Raw genomic sequence first — 20,014 nt, forward strand, 5'->3', positions numbered from 1 at the left:
GGTCCCTCTTCCAGCGCCTCATCCTCTGTTCCCCATTGTCTGAGGCATTCTCTGAGTACGTCATCCGTTGGAGCCTTCTCCTTGATATATTCATGGAGCTTGGATGTTTCATCCTGTACAGTGGCTCTCACACTCACTAGTCCCCGGCCTCCTTCCTTTCGGCTTGCATACAGCCTCCAGCACCCTGAGACTTCATATATATATATATATATATATATATATGATATGAACATTTTAACCAAACAGACTTTGATTTTAATTAAACTTGGGGTCGACTGGGTAGCATGTCCACCTCACAGTGCAGAGGTGCAGAGTTAGATTCCCAGCCTCCTGCCTTCCTGCGTAGAGTTTGCATGTTCTCCCCGTGCCTGCGTGAGCACTCCTGTTACCTCCTACAACCCCAAAACATGCATGGTAGGATAATTGGACACTCTATTGTCTCGAGGTGTCATTATGAGGGTGAATGGCTGCTTATCTATGTGTGCCCTGCAATTGGCTGGCAACCAGTTCAGGGTGTACCCCGCCTGCTGCCAGAGGACAGCTCCAGCATACCCATAAAACTAGTGAGGAAAAAGCATTTTCGATAATGGATGGATGGATTCACAGAAACATTTTACAGGTCTGCCTCATGCGTGTAAGTGTCCAGGACGTATTGGTCCTGATCCAAATAAAAGTGGCGTTAATTTAAGAATTGAGGCCTGATCCAGTGGAAGGAGCCGCACCCATGGCATGGCCTTGCATGTAACGCATTACATTTTACAAGTTAGACGAACATATTTCGGTCTGCACTCTATTCAGTGCTATTTTAATTATTATTATCATTTTAGAGGCCAGGTCTGAGAAAGGTTTTGCAGGTGGAGTCACAAACTGATATTCTTTGAGTGAAAAAATTAAGTCACATGCCAGCAGAGGTGTACTCAACCACTCATGTGCAATTGCATGCTATTCCTAATCAGCCTTCCTTTCTCAGCCTATCCCATGACTTCTATTCCCTCAAAAAGGGCTAAATGGTTGCACATTCACAGATCAGAGCATATGACTGCCCTTCCTTCAGAAATTACTGCGTGAAATGAGTCATCTGTACACAATGAACTCCCAAAGGTCTCTAGCTTCCTGTCTCATGCCTACCGGTAATTTAATTATCCATAATTACAAACAGGCGGCCCGGTGGTCCAGTGGTTAATGCGTCGACCTCACAGTGCAGAGGTACTGGGTTCAATTCCAGCTCCGGCCTCCCCATGTGGAGTTTGCATGTTCTCCCCGGGCCTATGTGGGTTTTCTCTGGGTACTCCGGTTTCCTCCCACATTCCAAAAACATGCATAGCAGGCTAATTGAACACTCTACATTGTCCCTAGGTGTGAGTGTGAGCGCGGATGGTTGTCCGTCTCTGTGTGCCCTGTGATTGGCTGGCAACCGATTCAGGGTGTCCCCCGCCTACTGCCCGAAGACAGCTAGGATAGGCTCCAGCACCCCCCGCGACCCTTGTGAGGATAAGCGGATCGGAAAATGAATGAATGAATGAATAATTACATTCACATAGGGATACTAAAAGGGAGAAACAAGTGTTGTTTTTTTGTAAAATTTCTTTTTTTCTGGGAGAGATGGAGGAGCTATAACACAACCCACTATGGGGCCCATCGAGAGAAACACAAAATGACTTCAAGGCTGATTTAGAATGACAGTTTCAGAAAATTTGTGAACAGCAGAACTGCCAGAGATTTGGGAATCAGGGAAAAAAAATTTGGGCACCACCACTTTAGTGCTACAAATTGAAATTATTTTCTAGAGCCTCTGTCATTGTTTTTGTCCTCATATGGGGCCAGTGCGTGGGAGGCTTGGAAGTCCAACTACAGATACTGTATACTATTGCTTTATTATTTTAGCCAGCAAATACTGTAAAACAAGAGTCCGCTACATATCAGCATGATTTTATATCTACTACTACTACTACTACGACTACGACAAACTAAATTCACCAGTACTATTATACTACTGAGTGAATTCATATCCTGTAAAACGAGTACCGTGCATAATGTATTCCTTTAGTGCATTATTTACCAAAAAATGTTTATTGATGCAGCCAAGTCAAGGGGATGCCAGTGGTGGTAGCGAACCAAAAGAGTACATTGTGAAACAGCCACTTTTTCAATAGCACAAACACAAGGTTGTCTTTGAAAAGTTTCTTGGTCACACTAGCAAAAGCTGTATGGGAGTGAAAAAAGGAAAAGGAAAACTGCAGTCTTACTTTGCTGATGCAACAGAAGACAGGCATGCTGCTGGAAGGGTGACATTGATTAGCAGATGCCATGTGGTCGTCTGAAACACAGTTAGCATACCGCTGTCTGCAGAGGATGAAACTCTTAACTTTGTGTCAGGTTTGTCATTCAAAACTCAGACCCAGTTTTGTTCATCCGTGACAGCAGAAACTGCCTGACATTAAAATAACTGTTGATATATTTTATTGTGGAATGAGAGCTGAAATCACCACAGTGTTTTTTAACATCTGCCATTTTGGCACACTAAAACTGAATTCTGAGGGGGGGTTTTTTGTTGGTTTATTTTTTTTTTCTGCTGTCCTTTTCTGGAATTTAAAGAGTTGCAAAGAATTGCTTCAGATAAATATTATTCTAAGCCAACAACGTAGCATGATTCATCTATCTATCTATCTATCTATCTATCTATCTAGCTATAGAGAGAGAGAGAGAGAGAGAGAGAAAGAGAGCGAGAGAGAGAGAGAGAGAGAGAGAGCGAGCGAGAGAGAGAGAGAGAGAGAGAGAGAGAGAGAGAGAGAGAGAGCACACACACACACACACACATACACACACACACACGCACACACACACGCAGACACACGCGCACACACAGACACAAACACTAATATGCTTACTAACATTTTTTGGGTTTTTTTGGTGTGTCTAGTCGTTCAACCTGATCTAGGTCATAATGATGACAAAGCTTGAATTAAACCAATTGGACCCTTCTGAAAAAATATTTGGGCAATTTTGCAATTAAGGTAACAGGATATTTGTTGTATGCTATTTTTCTTTTTCTTCTTTCTTTCTTCTTCTTCTTCTTTCTTCCCCCCAATTTTGCTGCTGTAGACTGTAAATTTCCCCAGTGTGGGACAAATAAAGGATATTTTATTTACACTTAACGCTGTGAAGACATCTCGTGCACTGTTTGCAATGCTCCACTAGATGGTAGAGTAGGGTTGAAGTTTACTGAGTGCGTTCACCGCTCTCACAAATAGCCAAATTCTGGTTCACCCAGCTCAATCACCAGACACTGCGAAAAACAACACCGGATATCAGCTTTACAAAATAAAAACCTGTTATTTGTTCCACAGTGGGTCGGTTTCTATTATTTGTTCCTTCCTGGAACGATTTCTATTTCCTCAGACCAAATAGTTAAATACAGTCCAGGGAGATCTTTGTTTTGTTTTCAAAACAGAACATATGATAAGGACCTCTGAGATTTTCAGGGCAAAAAATTCCGTAGTGTAATTTAATCCTTCTGTTTGAAACATCATATTAAACATACATTAAAAGACGCTTAATTGTCTACCATTTATAAGTAGGAGTATGTTGCGTTTGTGTTTACACAATTATCTTTCCCAATTGTGAAATAAATATCCTGCATTATAATTTTGATGGATATTTGCATTTCGTTGTCTGGTAGCCTACTTGAATTCATTGCAGTGAGAACAATGTTTAATGTTAATTAAAAAAAAAATCTAATCTTGAATCCAGATCGATTTCAAATTCTTGAAGGTTAGCACAGCAGAGCAATCATTCGCATTACAGTATACATATTGTGTTGTTTGGTCTACTACGACGCCTAAAAAGGGTGCAGAAAATTTATCAACAACCTCAATAATAGCAATTATAATAATAATAATAATAATAATAATAATAATAATAATAATAATAATAATAATAATAAAACCTTACATAATCTGTCCATGCAGCGCTACTACTACGTTTGAAGGCATGAGTCGGAAGTGTAGCGTGAGTTTTACGTTTCAACAGCGACTTCACGCTGATCATGGTCGTCGTCGGAGAAACCTACTAGACAGTACAAAGTACAGTACTATAGAGCAGTTCACAGTCTCCGTGTGTGGAAGTAGCCCAGTTTCTGCAGGTAAAAAGCGAATGCCTTCTTTTTAAAGAGTGATGTGCAAGCGTTGCAATCGAGAGCGTTTTCTACACTGGTCATATTGTTTTTTTTGGCATTTAAAACGATTGTCATCTGCAACTTATCTGGAGTACTGAATGTGTGGCCGGCCGGCTTCCACGCTCACAGTTAAAAAGAAACACAGCAATTGTTCCTTCGTTTTATGTGCCGTACACAAAGGTAACCGTGGGGATTACTTGTGCTTTCATTAAGGAGGGTAACGTTTTTTTTTTGCAAGCTAGCATTTCGTTGGTTAACAAGCTAACCTTTAACTAGACACGTCAGTGATGCAGTCCTGCACCCACAGTCTTGCACATAAACTACATACCTGCGGAGAGATCGTCTTGCGATATTATTGCACAAGATAGACTTAAAATATTTACTGTGACGTTACTGTACAACGAAAAGCCTCACGTTCTAACAGTCCACAAGAGAATTACCATTTGTCAGTGGATCCAACTGGTGAGCTTCTCCTTACCTTACGTCAGGGGTATCAAACTCTTATTTGTCTCAGTCCACATTGTACAGATTCGCTCGAAGTGCTGTTATGACTGTGAAACCATCCTCATTTTATTACATCTACAGAACAAAACACGTCTATAACTCTAGTTTTAAAATTCTGAAGTCAAGAAAAATAGTTTGTTCATCGGGGCGCTTAACAGCGAACCGCCAGGCTTCCCGTTCTCTGGACGAGTTGTAACTGGGAGAGTAAATTCCATTTGTGCCTTACATACTTGGTTAATAAATATGATTCAGACTCTGATTCTTCAACTATTGCTCAAAATGTTACACAACATATCTTAATATGTGTTACATGTGAAAATTTGAAATTTTGGTACAGATTTTAGCAAGCTTCATGGAAGTTGACATGCTTGATTTGCTTTTGCTGGCCACATAAAATTAATCTGGCCCCCGGCTTTGAATTTGACACGTGTCTTACGGGATAATTATTTCTTACTGGTCTTTTTTTGCAAAATAATTGGAACATGTCAACCCAATACCACTCACAGCCTATATTTGTCAAATTTGCATGGAATCAATCCCGTACATTGTCAGCTCTCATGGATTAACTACAGTGGCAAACACACTGCAAATGGTAGAATGCTGCAAACAAAGGAATGTTGTGAACACTTCCCTCCTGCTCTTCTATAATACTGTAAAATATATAGACTAGGTCTTTCATGGCCTTGTCAAACTACACAACATTTGTGTCGTTCATGGCAGTCGCGCTGACAAACTACCAGATAAATATCATACTGTGTTTTGGACTAGGCAAAATGTCACATTACAATCAGTCATCGACCAGACTGCCCAATCATTGCATGCTTCTCTCAGAATTCAGTCCATTAGGGCAAGCTCATCAGGGAGGCGGGACAGACAGTAGTCAAAGTCATATCGGTGGAGGCATAATGTGCATGTGCGTTGTTTCTATGTTCAGAAAAGGGGGGAAAAAGTATGGACCCATTCCTGGATGGTGGGGAGAAGGTGATGTGGACTGTCGATTCTCCAAAAAGAACTTAAGGTTATGAATTTTTTTTACTGACACCACGTTTGCTAATATTTTGAAGAAATGTTGGGTTTGTTATCTTTGTTCTAATGCTTTTCAATGTATGTCAGTTATGGATGTGAATTTTTGCTATTCGTGGGCCGGTCTGCTCCTGATTCCCCGTGAATGGTGGGGGTGGACTTAAACATAAACATACAAATAGGTAGATTGCTCCAGCTTCTGATCAAATTGGTGATTGGTTATTTATTATTTATTTATTTAACAATCTCCCTGATTGCTAATCGTCCCCCAAATCCTGATCACGTAAAGCCTAGTAATTTCCAACTGAGCAGTATTCCAAAGTTTTTTCCTCCATGGAAATGTCAACCTCCCAGGTTTTCTGCAATGCCCCATTCATCCATCCATCCATCCATTTTCTAATCCGCTTATCCTCATGAGGGTTGCGGGCGTGCTGGAGCCTATCCCAGCCGGGCTGTAGGCGGGTGACACCCTGAACTAGTTGCCAGCCAATCGCAGGGCACACATTGACGAACAACCATTTGCTCTCAAACTCACACCTAGGGACAATTTGGAGTGTTCCATTAACCTGCCATGTATGTTTTTGGAATGTGGGAAGGCTGCAGGCGGAATCGAACCCTGCACCTCTGCACTGTGAGACCAGTGGGCTTACCAGTCGATCACTGTGCCGCCCTGTGTTTATACCGTTAAGGTAAAATAACTCGATGTTGGACATCCTCTGCGTGTTGGATGAAGATGTGATGCATCTTCCAGCACCATGTTTGTGTGCACAGTCAGTGAAGGGGGGCTGGTCAGAAGCAGGCATAATTTCATGGTGCTTTAGTGAGACCTGAGCTATATTTAGAACAACTAATGGCAGGGTATTTTTTTGTATAGGCCTACATTTACTGGAGTTTTTTTCCCTCTCCTGTGTCAGCATCATTTCCAACCTTCTATTTTTTTTCTTGTGCCGACCATTTTTAGTCTGCATGTGTGACTGCTGCGGTTGGCGGAAAATGGAACGAGCCTCCCCAATCCAGTGGAGTCATCAAGTGTAAAAAGTAAAGGGTATAATCAAGCTAAAACATACGCAGGGTCCCACATCGTTTTTGTGTGTGTAACGAGGCCACCATGAGCTAAGTTTTGATGGCCCTGTCAGAACTGGGACTGGCCCCTTATTTTTCACAATACGATGAAGTGTCATGATTATTCATTCAGCGTCTCGTTTTATGACTCACTGAAATCAAGGCAATTGCAATTGCCGGCTCATTCTGTTTTGTCTGTCTGTTTTGTCTGTTATTATCATTTAAATTATGGTAAAGAAAATACAATAAAAATATGAAGAAAATATGAGTGGCATTTCTTGTATTGCTCATTCAACTGTATGTTCCCAGACTTCACGTGTTTGGCTGAAGGCTGCATGGCTGACGGACAGGGACGTAGACCAATCACATGACACTATGTTGGCTCGTAACTGCTTCCTCCTCTTAGTGGTGGTGAGTGGAGCAGCACTGGCCATCATCAGTTTCAGCATCCAGTTCTGTAAGTGCACTTACTATTTGCGATGGTTTTGTAAACTTGTAGAAAATCAGAGTACATTGTATTCTAATAAAGGGAAGTACCTTGTGTATTTTCAAAGCCGCGCACCCTCTTACTGCTTTCTTGTTGAAGAGACCCCGTTCATGCCAAAAGAAATTCAAGTCCCCTCTTGACATCCTAAAAATACCCACAACTGTGAGAGGATTTCTGGGTGCTCTGCAACACCTGGAGAAGCTGTGGTGGCTCCACCACATTTACTGTGGAATGCCCTTTTGTTCACAATAGTAAGTTTTCCACATGAAGTCATTGTTCAGTATTTCCGTTACAGTCGATACTAGGTATTGTATTGACGAGTATCCTCTTCAAGCCAAAGTAAATGCAAGGAAACAGCAACTGCATACATTGAGACTCTTGCCACTGCACTAGATATACAGTATGTGTATCGAGCACACATTATCACCCACAGGATAAAGAAGCAGACAAGTGTGATTTAAAATGTGAAGAATACATGTTGTAGGATATTCCTGAAGAAAATATGCATTTGTTTTTCATTTGTTACAATGTTTTAGGAGTGTCATTTTTAATTACCGTATTGGCCCGAATATAAGACGGTGTTTTTTGCATTGAAATAAGACTGAAAAAGTGGGGGGTCGTCTTATATTCGGAGTATAGACATTATACCCATTCACGACGCTAGATGGTGCCATATATCATTAAAGCGAATGCTGAACTTGACTCTCCAGGCCAAAGTGAACCCCTGTCACAAAGAATAAAAATAAAAACAGCGGTAGCACGAAGAAGAAAAATAAAAATAGCGGTAAGAAAGAAAAGAGAAGAAAATAATAGAAGAGATAACAGTCTACATATACAGTCAATGACATATAGCCGACATTCGTCCGACATACTGAATTCTGTATTGTTTACTTCTACTGAAATAATTCATGTGCTTATTGTTTCAGCACAATTAGACTCATTCCTGCAGTGTTCGTGACACTTACAAAATGTATACAAAAATCCTACATGCTTGCTTGTATGGTCTTGTGGAATTTTGGGAGTGTGTGTATTGCACCATGCTTTATTTGGAATTCATTTGTATCCATAATGTGTGTCAGTCCTTTACAAAAGTCCTTTTGTGTATGTGCCTGGACAGAGCAGTTTCAAAAGTTTGTTTAGCTGACGCAGGCTTGGGTCAATTGGTAGGCGGGGGTGACAAAGTATGGAGCACAGACTGGCTGTGGTTCTGAATGGACTGCAGTGTGTGTAGCTGGGCCTCAAGTCTGGGTGCAGTCGACAAAATGGTCTCCGCTGTTGCAGCACGCTTTCTCCTCTCCCTCATCATGGGTACGTTTAGAGATAACATTCAGATGATAGGATTGTCTAAATTACTTAACTGGTAGAATATTGTGCTTTCTTTGGAACTGACTTGCTTGAAATTACTTAAACAGGAGGTTGTGATGTTCTCAAGTCTATCATGTAGATGTACTGTATTACTAAAGAATGTTTTCCTTGTGCACTTTATAGTGGAGGTGTCCTGCTGAGACCAATTTTGAGTGTCTCTGCATTTAAAAACATATTAAAATGATATTCTTTCTTGGCTAGAATAGCTCTTATGCCTTTGGGAAACTTTTCTTGACATTGTTGTACATTATATGGACTACACACATGATCTGAAGACTAAGCACAGACAATTATAAAGGTGGCAAGAGTTAGGAATATTTTTATTTGTTGTGATGTTTCCTCCAAAAGCAGAATTTTGGCAGAATGTCTCACACTGCAGTATTTGTACAAAAGCCTCATTTTTTTTTTTAATGACATGCGTTCTTTCTGTGAATTATATCTCAATATTTATATTGCTAAAGAGGAGTGGGGCCAGTTTTGCTTCTTTTGCTTCCAAGTTGGGTCCTTTAGAAAGAGTCTCCCAATTCATACAATGCCTCTGCAACTGAATGGATTTTCTCACAGTGATCACAGGTCATTGGTGTCCAGGCAACTGGCTGGTTGCAGTCGAGGGTTTTAATTTGTTCAGATGTTGCCTTGGGAATAAATCTCAACTCTTCAATGAAACACATATATTTGCTTTTATTTATGTTGCTTTATTTATTGATTTTGGATCACTAAAGGATATTTTGGGGTTTAAATCATCTTCATTGTCACTTTCTTTAATTGTCTCAAATTGATGTGGTCATTCTGTTTTTTTTTTGTTTTTTTTTTGTGCCATGTTTGCAGTCAATTTACTCCCTACGACTCCTCTTGTGGAGGAGAGACCTGTCCAGGCTGCTGATGGAGCTGTTCGGGTGGCCCAGGGCAAGACCAGAAAGCGGGTGTTCCCAGTGCCCCACATTCAGAAACCCAACCCCATATCTGAAGCCTACGGCTACTGCAACACCCCCAGCCATACTGAACAAGCCTGGGAAGGTGCTCGCTCTGACAGTCTGACAATATATTGGGTTGTGATCAATGAAAGTAGTCACTTTAGACCGGGGGTCGGCAACACGCGGCTCAAGAGCCGCATGCGGCTCTTTAGCGACATCTAGTGGCTCCCTGGAGCTTTATAAAAAATGTTTGAAAATGGAAAAAGATTTTGATAGTAGGTCAATATCGCTCAAATAGATATAGATACATGTTGCAGCTTCGAAAAAGGAGAGCTGTGGTGTTGGGTTTTCAAAACGTAGACTTTATTTATGCTTTTAACAGTCTCGACAAACACAGACACGTCTGTGCCCGACTCCGTGCCTTCTCTCTTCTCGTTCAACTCGAGAGGCATTCAAAGACAGCCTCCGAAAAACGGAAATTCATGATCACTTCACTGACACTAAGAAAAGCGAAAATAATGCACCAAAACAAAAAATCAAGCGAGGAAATCACAAAATAAATTCTATGGGGGCGTTTGTGAACACACAACAAAGGAGTGAATAACAAACAATTCTGAGACAGTCCAGTCTCCTACATACATACAGCATGTGTTTCCTTCATTGTTAAGTTTTATAGAAGGCTTTTATTTTTTTGCGGCTCCCGACATATTTGTTTTTTGTTTTTTTTGTCCTATATGGCTCTTTTAACATTTTTGGGTGCCGATCCCTGCTTTAGACCATTCACCACTCGCTGAACTCTCTTTTGTTGCCTTTGTTAAGCTTTAGATGAGAAACAATAGTCAATTATTCCTTTGGCATGCTCAAGTACGGTCTTCTGGAATGTCATACATCTCATATTTTAACTGAGACAACCAGTTCATTGTTTATTCTGCCACGCGTGTACTCTGCTGTTTCTCCGATGGCATGATTTTTAAAAAATAAAGTGGATGTTTTGAGTTATTTTGTGAGACGCTCCGACTCAATTGGCGTTTTTGATGATTATGGGTTATATAAGTTTGTAGAACTGGGGAATTGAATACATCTTGTCCCCCTCCAAAAATTGCAACTTAAAATATGTAAAGATTTACCCCCTCTCGTAAAGTCATTTTGTTGAAGTTTACTGTGTGATATTGATCATCGTCCACTTTCAGGTCACAGTCCAGCAGACTATAAGCTCCTGTCTGTCCATGTGATGATTCGCCATGGGGACCGTTACCCTCTCTACTCCATCCCCAAGACCAAACGGCCAGCCATCAACTGCACCCTGTCCACTAGCAGGTACTCAGCCCAATATTGATTGGCAGGCCATCAACAAAATAAAGATGATTGGATTTAATATGACATGACATGCAGCTACATAGCTTGGTATTTTTTTTCTCTTTCCTTTTGCCTTTGTTGTGACTTCGCTTTCAAAGTCTGGCACTGTTAAAAGATGTACAGTATACGGTATCTGCTGATATTGTCTGTGTAACTGTAATTATTGAAAAACTAATTTCACTGAACTCTGTGAAGTACACAGAAAGATGAAGTAATTTTCGTGACGTCACAACTCTTAGCTGCTTGCCGTTTTGAGGGCAGAGTTCCCCATATTGCCAGATGTTGTACAGCCTTTTGAATAATGTTTCAAGAACCACAGAATATGTCATCATCAGGTCTTCCAAAAGAAAGAGTAGAATCCTTCTTTCACAAGAAAAACAGTTTTTGCACCTTTTTCCGTTTCTTTCATAATCAGCAGTAGAATATAAGTTGGTTTCAACAACACCTGTTTCCGACCAACAAACGGCATGGCGTCCGTTATTCATTCCATGAATTGTGCCCCCACACCCACACACATTTTTTACTCTGAACCGTGACACATACTCTGCATACTCTGTTACAAACATACACACACATACTCTTGAGTGTGAGGCTTCAAAACATCTCCCGACTTCCAAATTGTTGGCATATGTCTTCTTTCTCATTGACAGGACAAGTGGAAATTCACTGCCTAATTAGGTGATACTATAGAAGTCTGTAGCATTGAATGAGTTAGTAAGCAAAAGAATCACACCAACCAAGAGCAAGGCATGACATGACAGCCTTCAGTTGCAATCGCGCTGCTTTGGACTTTCAATAATGTTTTCCTCGCTATCTTGACTTGACTTTTCAAGAAGGTCACACAGACTGCCAGCAGTTTGAGAACTTTGCTTGCAATTCTATTATCAAGTCTATAGTATTCCGTTACTTGACCCAAATCATAACTCATTTCACCCTATTTTTAACTGCATTCTTGGTCCAAAAATGTACACAGTCCACATGCAAAAGTAAGACAAACTTTTTTTTGGTTTTTGGTTGATGGTAGCCAGTGTTGTTTATGTATGTGGGTGACCGGAGGTGGCTCACTCCAATACTTCTTCCTGATGCACCTTCGCCATTGCGTAAGTGTTTCCAGCACACCTATGCCAGGGATGACATTCCTAACCATCTCACGGGGCCATTAGTTGGGGGATCACCGATCTTTGAAATGTTGCTCCTTTAACCCCATGACACATGGTGATCTTGGAGTGATGGCAGGGATTTCTCTTGCCACCGTTTGCTGTTGCCTCACTCAACCCCTTAATACTATGCGTACTTAACAGCCCCCCGGCCAGCAGCTGCCTCTCTCCGCCTCCTGTGCCAGCTGAACTGCTTTCCAATGCCCCGTCCATGCGTATTAATTTTTTTTCTGGGAGCAAATGAGTTTGAGGAGCCAACCAAGCCCCCTACAACTCACTTCCATGGGACAGATGATGGCTTTCCTGCCAGCTGTCAGGTCTGAGTACTTGGCGCTTGTGCTCATGGGCAGCCTCCACGCCCTCCTCCCACAGAACAATAAGCCCCACAAGAATGACCATCTTGCGGACTCTAGATCTGTCTTGTCTTCTTCCTGGCTTTGGGCAAGTGCCACCTTACCTCCCTACAACGTAGGCTGGAGGCTCTCATTGATGGAGGCAATTTTCTTGTGGACCAAACCATGGTGGAGGTTTCACAGACAAGTTAAGGGGTTGTATGTGGCTCAAGACATCGGTCTTCCAATGACCTCGAAAACTTCGGCCGGCTTTGGAATGGGTTCAACACAGCAGCAACAACAGCAACAGTCCAACAAAGCACAAACACATGCTACAGCTTGCAGCTGAAACTGTTGTCTCGTGTCTGACACTGACTCCGGCTGAGCCTCTCAGCCAGCCATGTGTACGCTGAAGCCCTTTGGTGTGCACTCACTCAGGTGGTGTGCATGTTCTGCATGGCTTTGTTGACATGATAGAAGCTACCTTTAGTATAAGTTGTCCTGTATTTGTTCAACAGTCGTCTGTAATTATATTTTGTAAAAAGATGGCTGCGTTTTTTGCAAATTCTTTAGGAAGCAGGGCCTATTTAAACAAACAAACAAAAACGCCGGGCCAGGTCAGCTTGGAACAGAACTGGCCGTTTGGGAATTTCCCAATTGTCACCTTGCACTTGGAAAGAGTAATTCATGCCTCCATCACATCCCGGCTGGATTACTGTCATGCACATTACTTTGGAGTCAGCCAATCCTCCCTTAAGCGTCTCCAGTTGGTCCAGAATGCTGCCGCTCACCTCTTGACTGGCACTCGTAAGAGGTAGCACATAACTCCTACTCTATCATCCCTTCACTGGCTCCCTATACATTTTAGAGTTCTTTTTAAAATTCTATTATTTGTTGTCAAATCTTTAAATGGCCTCGCTCCACCTTACCTCTCTGAGCTCATCCGCCCCTATACACCTGCCCGGCGCCTCAGGTCTGCAGACCAAACACTATTAGAGGTACCAAGAACTAAGCGGAGGCTCAGAGGGGATCGAGCCTTTTCCATTGCTGTTCCCTTTCTTTGGAATGTCCTCCCACTAAAGGTTCAGCAAGCCCCCTCACTGTCCATCTTTAAAACTCATCTCAAAACCCATTTATATTCTTTGGCATTTGACTCGGCATGACTCAGACTTGATCTTAGTTTTACTGTTTTGTGCTTTCTACTGTCTTCCTTATTATTTTTTTTAAATTGTTGTTTCGATGATATTTGCTCCATGTACAGCATTTTGTATACAGCGATGGTTGTTTTAAAGTACTCTATAAATACAGTTGAGTTGAGCTGGTGTTGATAAACCCATTGCTTGTGAAGTATCTGGTCCTACTCTTATAAAAAATGAAAAAGGTGTTCATATTGCTTCGCTTCGATGTGCCTTCTAATGAGGTGCGCCCTATTTTTGGAAACAGTTTTAAAATATGCCATTCATTGAAGTTGCGCCTTATACAAAACAAAAAATACGGTAATTGCAGTGAATTTGTTGATGTCCTTTGTGAGACAAGCGAATGAAGTGCCTGGTCTTCTACTCACTACAGACGTACGTGCGGTCATCCTGTTTTACCGGGTTTTCGTCCAGTGTTAAATGTGAATACTGATTTAACATGCTCATGTCATGCACAATTCAGTTATGTGGTGGATCAAATACCCTCTTAATCTCACAAGCATTGGCGGTCTGCATTATCTGAATTAAACTCCTACTTTTTTTTTTTGTCAGTACTCTAAATGTGCCATTTCCTTCTCAGATATATCCCTCCAACAAAAGACAATTCAACATTAATCTCAATACATTTCAAAGTGGAACAATTTGATTCGGTTTGATTTGACACACTTGCATCTTTTAAATTTAAAAAAAAACGTTTTTCCGGTTCAAACCGTTTTTTTTTGTTACACCCCTAATAATAATAATGACCACAAAAGCGCTTCCTTCAGGGTAATACTTTGGTGTCAAAGTCACAAGAAACGGTTGCTTTTTCAATGGTAAAGTCTTGATCCGACCTATGATTACTATGGAAACAGTTGTGTGCACTGCCACAGATGCCCCCTCGGTTGTTTCTGATCAGATTTGTGCTGCAGCTCCAACAGATTTGTTGAATTGAAGCTTAATCCCCAATCATTTCTCCAAATCAGATCAGCAACTGCTCCTCTTGCTGCCCTCATTCCTGCATTTTTGTTTATCTCGTGTGTGTTTGGGCATTCCTGCCAGCACGGCTCTGTGTGTGTGTGTGTGTGTGTGTGTGTGTGTGTGTGTGTGTGTGTGTGTGTGTGTGTGTGTGTGTGTGTGTAAATGTAGTCCAATAGCAACTCATTCTGTAATCTTACTGTAAAGTCATGTTACCGCCAGCCGTTTGCAGGATTGGCACTCAGCAGTGGGTATTAAGAGACACCTGGTGGTGAATGAGGGGAAAATAATGTTGACTCAGAGGGGAAAATAATGTTGACTCACATGCCTTTTTATACGGACAGTGCACAGTGTAAGAGCAATTTTAAATTGTTGAAAATAAACTGTTCAAAATTGATTAATGGTTAATCCATAAACCTATTTTTTTTATTTTACAGTTAAATTATGTACATGTAAATGGTTTTATTGTTTTCTGTTTGAATTTTAGAGTGAAAAAAATTTTTTTCAACATTTTCTTCAAAACATATTCCCATTAGAGTGGTAACGACACATCCTTAAAATTGTCATTGAGGAGACGTTTAAATCGTCACACCATTGTAAAATGAATATGCTTTAGTTTTCATAGCTGATATTTTCTTTTTCCGGCAATTGGTTTGTGGGCCAGTGTTGCAAGTTACCTTGAAAAAGTCACTTACCGGATTTTTTTGTTCATGAATTTGCCGTGGCCTTCAAAAATGTCATGTGGTGCGATTGTGGTTTACCTTAAATTGAATTAATTTCCTTAATGTATTCATCCTTGTATTTTACATGTTCTCTTTTATTTGAAGTGCTTGGCAACAAAACATTTGTATTTTTTTCAGTTTTTGTTAGAAATTAAACTTGCACTCGCATTCCCTCTCTCAGAGGGACATTGCAAGCTTAATGTTTCTTTGATTTTGATAAAAATCATGAAAATGATGACCATTCACCTAAGAAAAGTGCACCAGGGATTCATATTTCAGCAACAGAAATTTGCTATATTATTTTGAAATCAATATAGCACAGGTGTCAAAGTCAAGGCCCGGGGGCCAGATCTGGCCCGCCACATCATTTTATGTGGCCCGCGAAAGCAAATAAAGCATGTCAAGTTCCATGATGCTTGCGTCTGAACCAAATGATACGTCTGAACCAAAGTTTCAAATTGTCATATGTAATCCACAATAACAGTCATTATTCTTGATTTCTGATTTTAAAACTTGTTATTCATCAATTTGTTGTGCACCGTGTATGCAATATGTAGAGGTGATTAAACATTTATGTGGTTTTCCAAAATTCATAACGGCCCTCCAAGGCAAACCGTAATCACAATGTGGCCCGTGACAAAAATGAGTTTGACAGCCCTGTAATATAGCAATTGCTATTACTCGTCACACCAAATGATGCCTAGTCGCCCCAAATGACAACAATATCCTGAATCCTTATCCCATACTGCCACCTACTGTACAGGAAGCGCAAAGTGTATCAATGCGCAGTCAATGGAAGCAACCCTGCTTGTGTTCAATTTAGCCCCGTGAACAAACACCCAAGAGAGTCATGAAAATGCCATAATAAAACACGTTGATGGTGGCTGTTAACAGCTGCCTGTGTATCCATGCAGCATGTATGTAACCTCCCAACATGGCTGCGGTAGAAAGAAAAAAAAAAGACCTCCCACAATGCCGTGCTCTGAGATGCATGCAACCGACCTATTGAAAACAGGAGCACTCACTCTCACACATAGACAGTATATTCAAAGCAGTCCTCTCTAAGGAATGCCCTCAAACAAACACACGATACAGGCGTCAGTCATCGGCAAAAACGGTGTCCATAAGTGATGGAAACATACGTATGTCCCAGACTATCGCTGTGATGATCAATGACTTGTGCCTCATGATACTCACTTCAATAGCCTGGAGGCAGTTGTCTGCTGCTGCCCTCCATGAAGATAGAATCTCTACACTTAAAGGTTTTGTCACAAAATAATGTCTTTGTAAAGTCAATTTCATAAGACGACTCCATGAGATCTGATCAATCGAAGTATCAGCCTGTTGTGAGCAACAGATATTATTGACACCTTCAGAAAGACATTGGTGGAGGAATGTGGATAATATCGTAATTGTTGTTGGCAGTGTTGTCGAACTGAGTCAATCTGAAACTGAGCCCTGTATTATCTTCCCTAGGAATCCCTCACATCCTCTGCTGAGATCCTTCATAAGTCACATGGGCAAGGGAAACCTTGGGCACTGGGAGTCCCCATTGGCATCTCTCCCTCGCTTCCCCAATCACAATACTTGTGAGACGGGAGAGCTCACACAAACTGGTAGGCAATATGATATGTTCTGTAACTCCAGGGACTTTGACAGCTCCTTCGAGAAATAGGGTGATCATTGCAAATGTTGTTTTAAATACCTGCGATAGGCTGGCAACATGTTCAAGGGTGTACACCACCTACTGCTGGGATAGGCTCCAGCATGCCGGCCACCCTCGTGAGGATAAGCGGATTAGAAAATGGATGGTTTTATATACTACGATATTTTTGTGTGTGATTTGATGTAAGCTCCATGTTACAGAGAAACCTAGAATTTTGCAAATGCTCTGTTTAATCCCTGTAAAGCTCTGTGTCTTCTCTGAATACCTGTACGAAGTTTCCAATGTTAATGTTTTACAGATTTTCATAGCCCTGGCTCTGTAAGTGAATAAGCTTGTGGGTGGAAATTTTCATAGTTTGATGCATTTACTTGTTATTTGACATGTAAAGCCTTCAATATGTATGCTTCACTTCAGGTGTGGTGCAGCACCTACGAAATGGGAAACTCCTCCAGCAAGCCTACCGGCCTCACAGTCTTGTCCCCTCTGACTGGTCACCTCAACAGGTATGGGTGGAGACGACAGGGAAGAGCCGCACACTTCAGAGTGGACTGGCTTTTTTCTATGGCTTCCTCCCAGAGTTCAACTGGAAGAAGCTGACCGTACATCACCAGGGGAGTACGTTATTCTGCGGCTCTGCCTGCGATTGTCCGGCCAGGAACCGATACCTTGAGCAGGAGCAGAAGAGACAATACCGGCTCAGAGTGGCCGATGCGGAACTAGAAAGAACTTACGCCGACATGGCACGCACGTTAGGTATTCCAACATGTAACCTCCGGGCCGCAAACCCAATCGACTCTCTGCTGTGCCACTTGTGCCACGGCCTTTCTTTCCCATGCGTTTCCAGGAAAGACGGTAGCACAGGCGAGTGTCTAACAATGGCGCAGTTTGCTGCCATACGTCGACAACAGCTCGATGACGAAAAGGATCGCAGAAGAGTGGGACTGTATCGTAAATATGCAGTCCTGGCAATGTACCCCTACCTCAACCGAACCGCCACCAAAATGGAACGAGTGGCCAAGGCCGCCACAGGTAGCCGGCCGCCAAGAGCGGGAGGCGAAGAGATATTCACGCTCTCCTCTGCTCATGACGTAACCGTGGCACCTTTGCTGAGTGCCCTGGGACTGGAGGAGGCCAGGTTTCCACCTTTTGCAGCAAGATTGGTATTTGAATTGTGGAAAAGCACCTCAGCGCTTCAGGGACAAAAGGAGCCGAAGCTTGGCAAAGGCGGGAGGCCAAAAACAAGAGATGGAGGATGTTTTATCAGGGTATTATACAATGGAGAGGATGTAACGCACGACACCACGTTCTGTCGCTCTCTTGACCGTCACTCCAGTCAGCCTCTCTGCCCTCTGAAAAAGTTCCTTTCTTTTGTCAGGAGAGACATCTTCGGTGTTGTCAATGCTACTTCCTACCACCAGGCCTGTTATAGTCGTACAGGTTAACACAGGGTCAACCATCATGACTGTGTTGGTGGCTATGCAACCTATCTTTCTTGGTGTCTGGTTTTGTTCTTTTACTTTTAATGATGAATGGGATAGCAAAGTTGTTTATGTTGTTTGGGAGAGCACAGACATAATTCCATTTACTCAAAAAAACCCCAAGAAAACAAAAGGCTAACATTCCAGAGAACAAACACATCTACCACTGCAATCGATGAAATATTTGTAAAACCTTATATTGTTTACATTACATCAAACTGACAACGATCTGCCTTTTTAGCAAGGGCATTTTTATGAAGTTCCTGTTTTTATAAGAATAGTGAGGCCGGGCTCTTGAGTTATTTTAGCAATAAAATTCTTCTGAATTCTCTCACAAGCATACTGGTAAAACATGGTTCAAGAGAATGGATGTAGCACTAAGACACTTTATTCTTCCAGTCCAGATATGGAACCAGAAAGGAAATAGTCATTTTTAAACATTTTAAAATGCTTGAAAAAAAAAACAACACTAGAGACTGATATTGTATGCTGGATTAAACATTTTTAGAATTTGTGTTCACTTGTGTTTGTGTGCAGTTTTTGTTTTCTTATTAAATCTTTTTCAAAAGTTTGGGCAAGTTTGCAGTTTAGAAAATACACTTTTTGACATTCATGTTAAAACAGTGTGACCTGACAGGAGAATACTATTCATACATGGCAATTTTCCGCGGATTCGCGGAATGTGTGACCTGACAGGAGAATACTATTAAAATCGGCATTGCAAAACATCTGTGGCCTTTATGCCTCTCATTTTACTTTTAATTATCGTTTAAAACCGTGACTCACAACTGGAGTGCTGTAAAACACCACATCTTGACAAGATGTGACTATAAAGAGAGGAAGAAACCGGGGAATCGTGTCAATCATTTGCCATGCATGCATCCGCAGAGACCGTTAAGTCACCTTTTGTGTGTTTTCAATTTATTATTCAAGTGCCTCGAAATTTGTACTCATACACCTGGAAGGTTTTCAGATTGCGTGACCCTACAATCACAAACTTGAATTGATTCTGTTGAGATTTATTTTATACGTTCATTGACGAATACAGAGATCCACACATGAATTCAAGTGAAAATTAATCCGAATGACAGACCTTGTCCAAATTTTTCAGTGGTCGCGTCTGTAGAATAAAATAACTCTTATTTAATTTCAAATCATTTGGCATTTGTTTGCATCCCCCATTAATAGCTGTAAAAAATTTAAACGGCGCTACCAGTAGATGGCACTAGTGTTCCATATTAGTCCAAATACATCTGCTACCGTCAGTTCTCGAATTTGTCTTTTCAATGGTGCTGCAGGACCCCAAAACACATAGTTGCATTTATATAAACGGGCATAACTCTTTCTTTATTAACAGTACATAACTCACAAAGGTTATTTCCGTAGTGAGTGTAGCAATGACAATTTCTTTCTTTTGGAATCCTCCATATCAGAAGTGTATTGATTCAGTAGACTTCGCAACACTACATGGATGGACATTTTATTTTGAAAATGACAGAGCATGGAATTGACGTTATTACTTGCTATAAGTCCAACATCTTTGTGTATATTCGTATTTTCATTTGACCAAAAATACACAGGAGTGAAATGTCTGATGAACTGAGAGAAAAAAAAGTAAGGG

The 20,014-nt window shown here is 41.3% G+C and overlaps 1 protein-coding gene and 1 long non-coding RNA gene across 4 annotated transcripts; one reads left to right on the forward strand and one right to left on the reverse strand.

The window, feature by feature from the left end:
• The first annotated feature begins 4,011 nt into the window (after positions 1-4,011).
• Positions 4,012-18,502, forward strand: pxylp1 (2-phosphoxylose phosphatase 1). 3 transcript variants are annotated; one of them, XM_019861517.1, is made up of 7 exons: positions 4,012-4,141; positions 5,613-5,696; positions 7,073-7,220; positions 9,444-9,632; positions 10,720-10,846; positions 16,726-16,865; positions 17,330-18,502. In XM_019861517.1, exons 3-7 carry the CDS (start codon positions 7,139-7,141, stop codon positions 18,355-18,357), a joined length of 1,566 nt encoding a protein of 521 aa, XP_019717076.1. In that variant the 5' UTR covers positions 4,012-4,141; positions 5,613-5,696; positions 7,073-7,138; the 3' UTR covers positions 18,358-18,502. The 3 variants fall into 3 exon arrangements, with proteins under 3 accessions (XP_019717076.1, XP_019717077.1, XP_019717075.1); XM_019861518.1 differs by lacking the exon at positions 5,613-5,696; XM_019861516.1 differs by lacking the exons at positions 4,012-4,141; positions 5,613-5,696; positions 7,073-7,220 and adding an exon at positions 8,089-8,558.
• Positions 18,503-18,671: 169 nt separating this feature from the next.
• Positions 18,672-19,222, reverse strand: LOC109510886 (uncharacterized). Its single transcript, XR_002167206.1, has 2 exons — positions 19,083-19,222; positions 18,672-19,023 (listed from the first exon to the last, which is right to left on the reverse strand). It is a non-coding gene; the product is annotated as an uncharacterized LOC109510886 (long non-coding RNA).
• Between the last annotated feature and the right edge of the window lie 792 nt (positions 19,223-20,014).

This window comes from Hippocampus comes, unplaced genomic scaffold (assembly GCF_001891065.2).
Source record: "Hippocampus comes isolate QL1 unplaced genomic scaffold, H_comes_QL1_v1.1 scaffold122, whole genome shotgun sequence".
Classification (NCBI taxonomy): domain Eukaryota; kingdom Metazoa; phylum Chordata; class Actinopteri; order Syngnathiformes; family Syngnathidae; genus Hippocampus; species Hippocampus comes.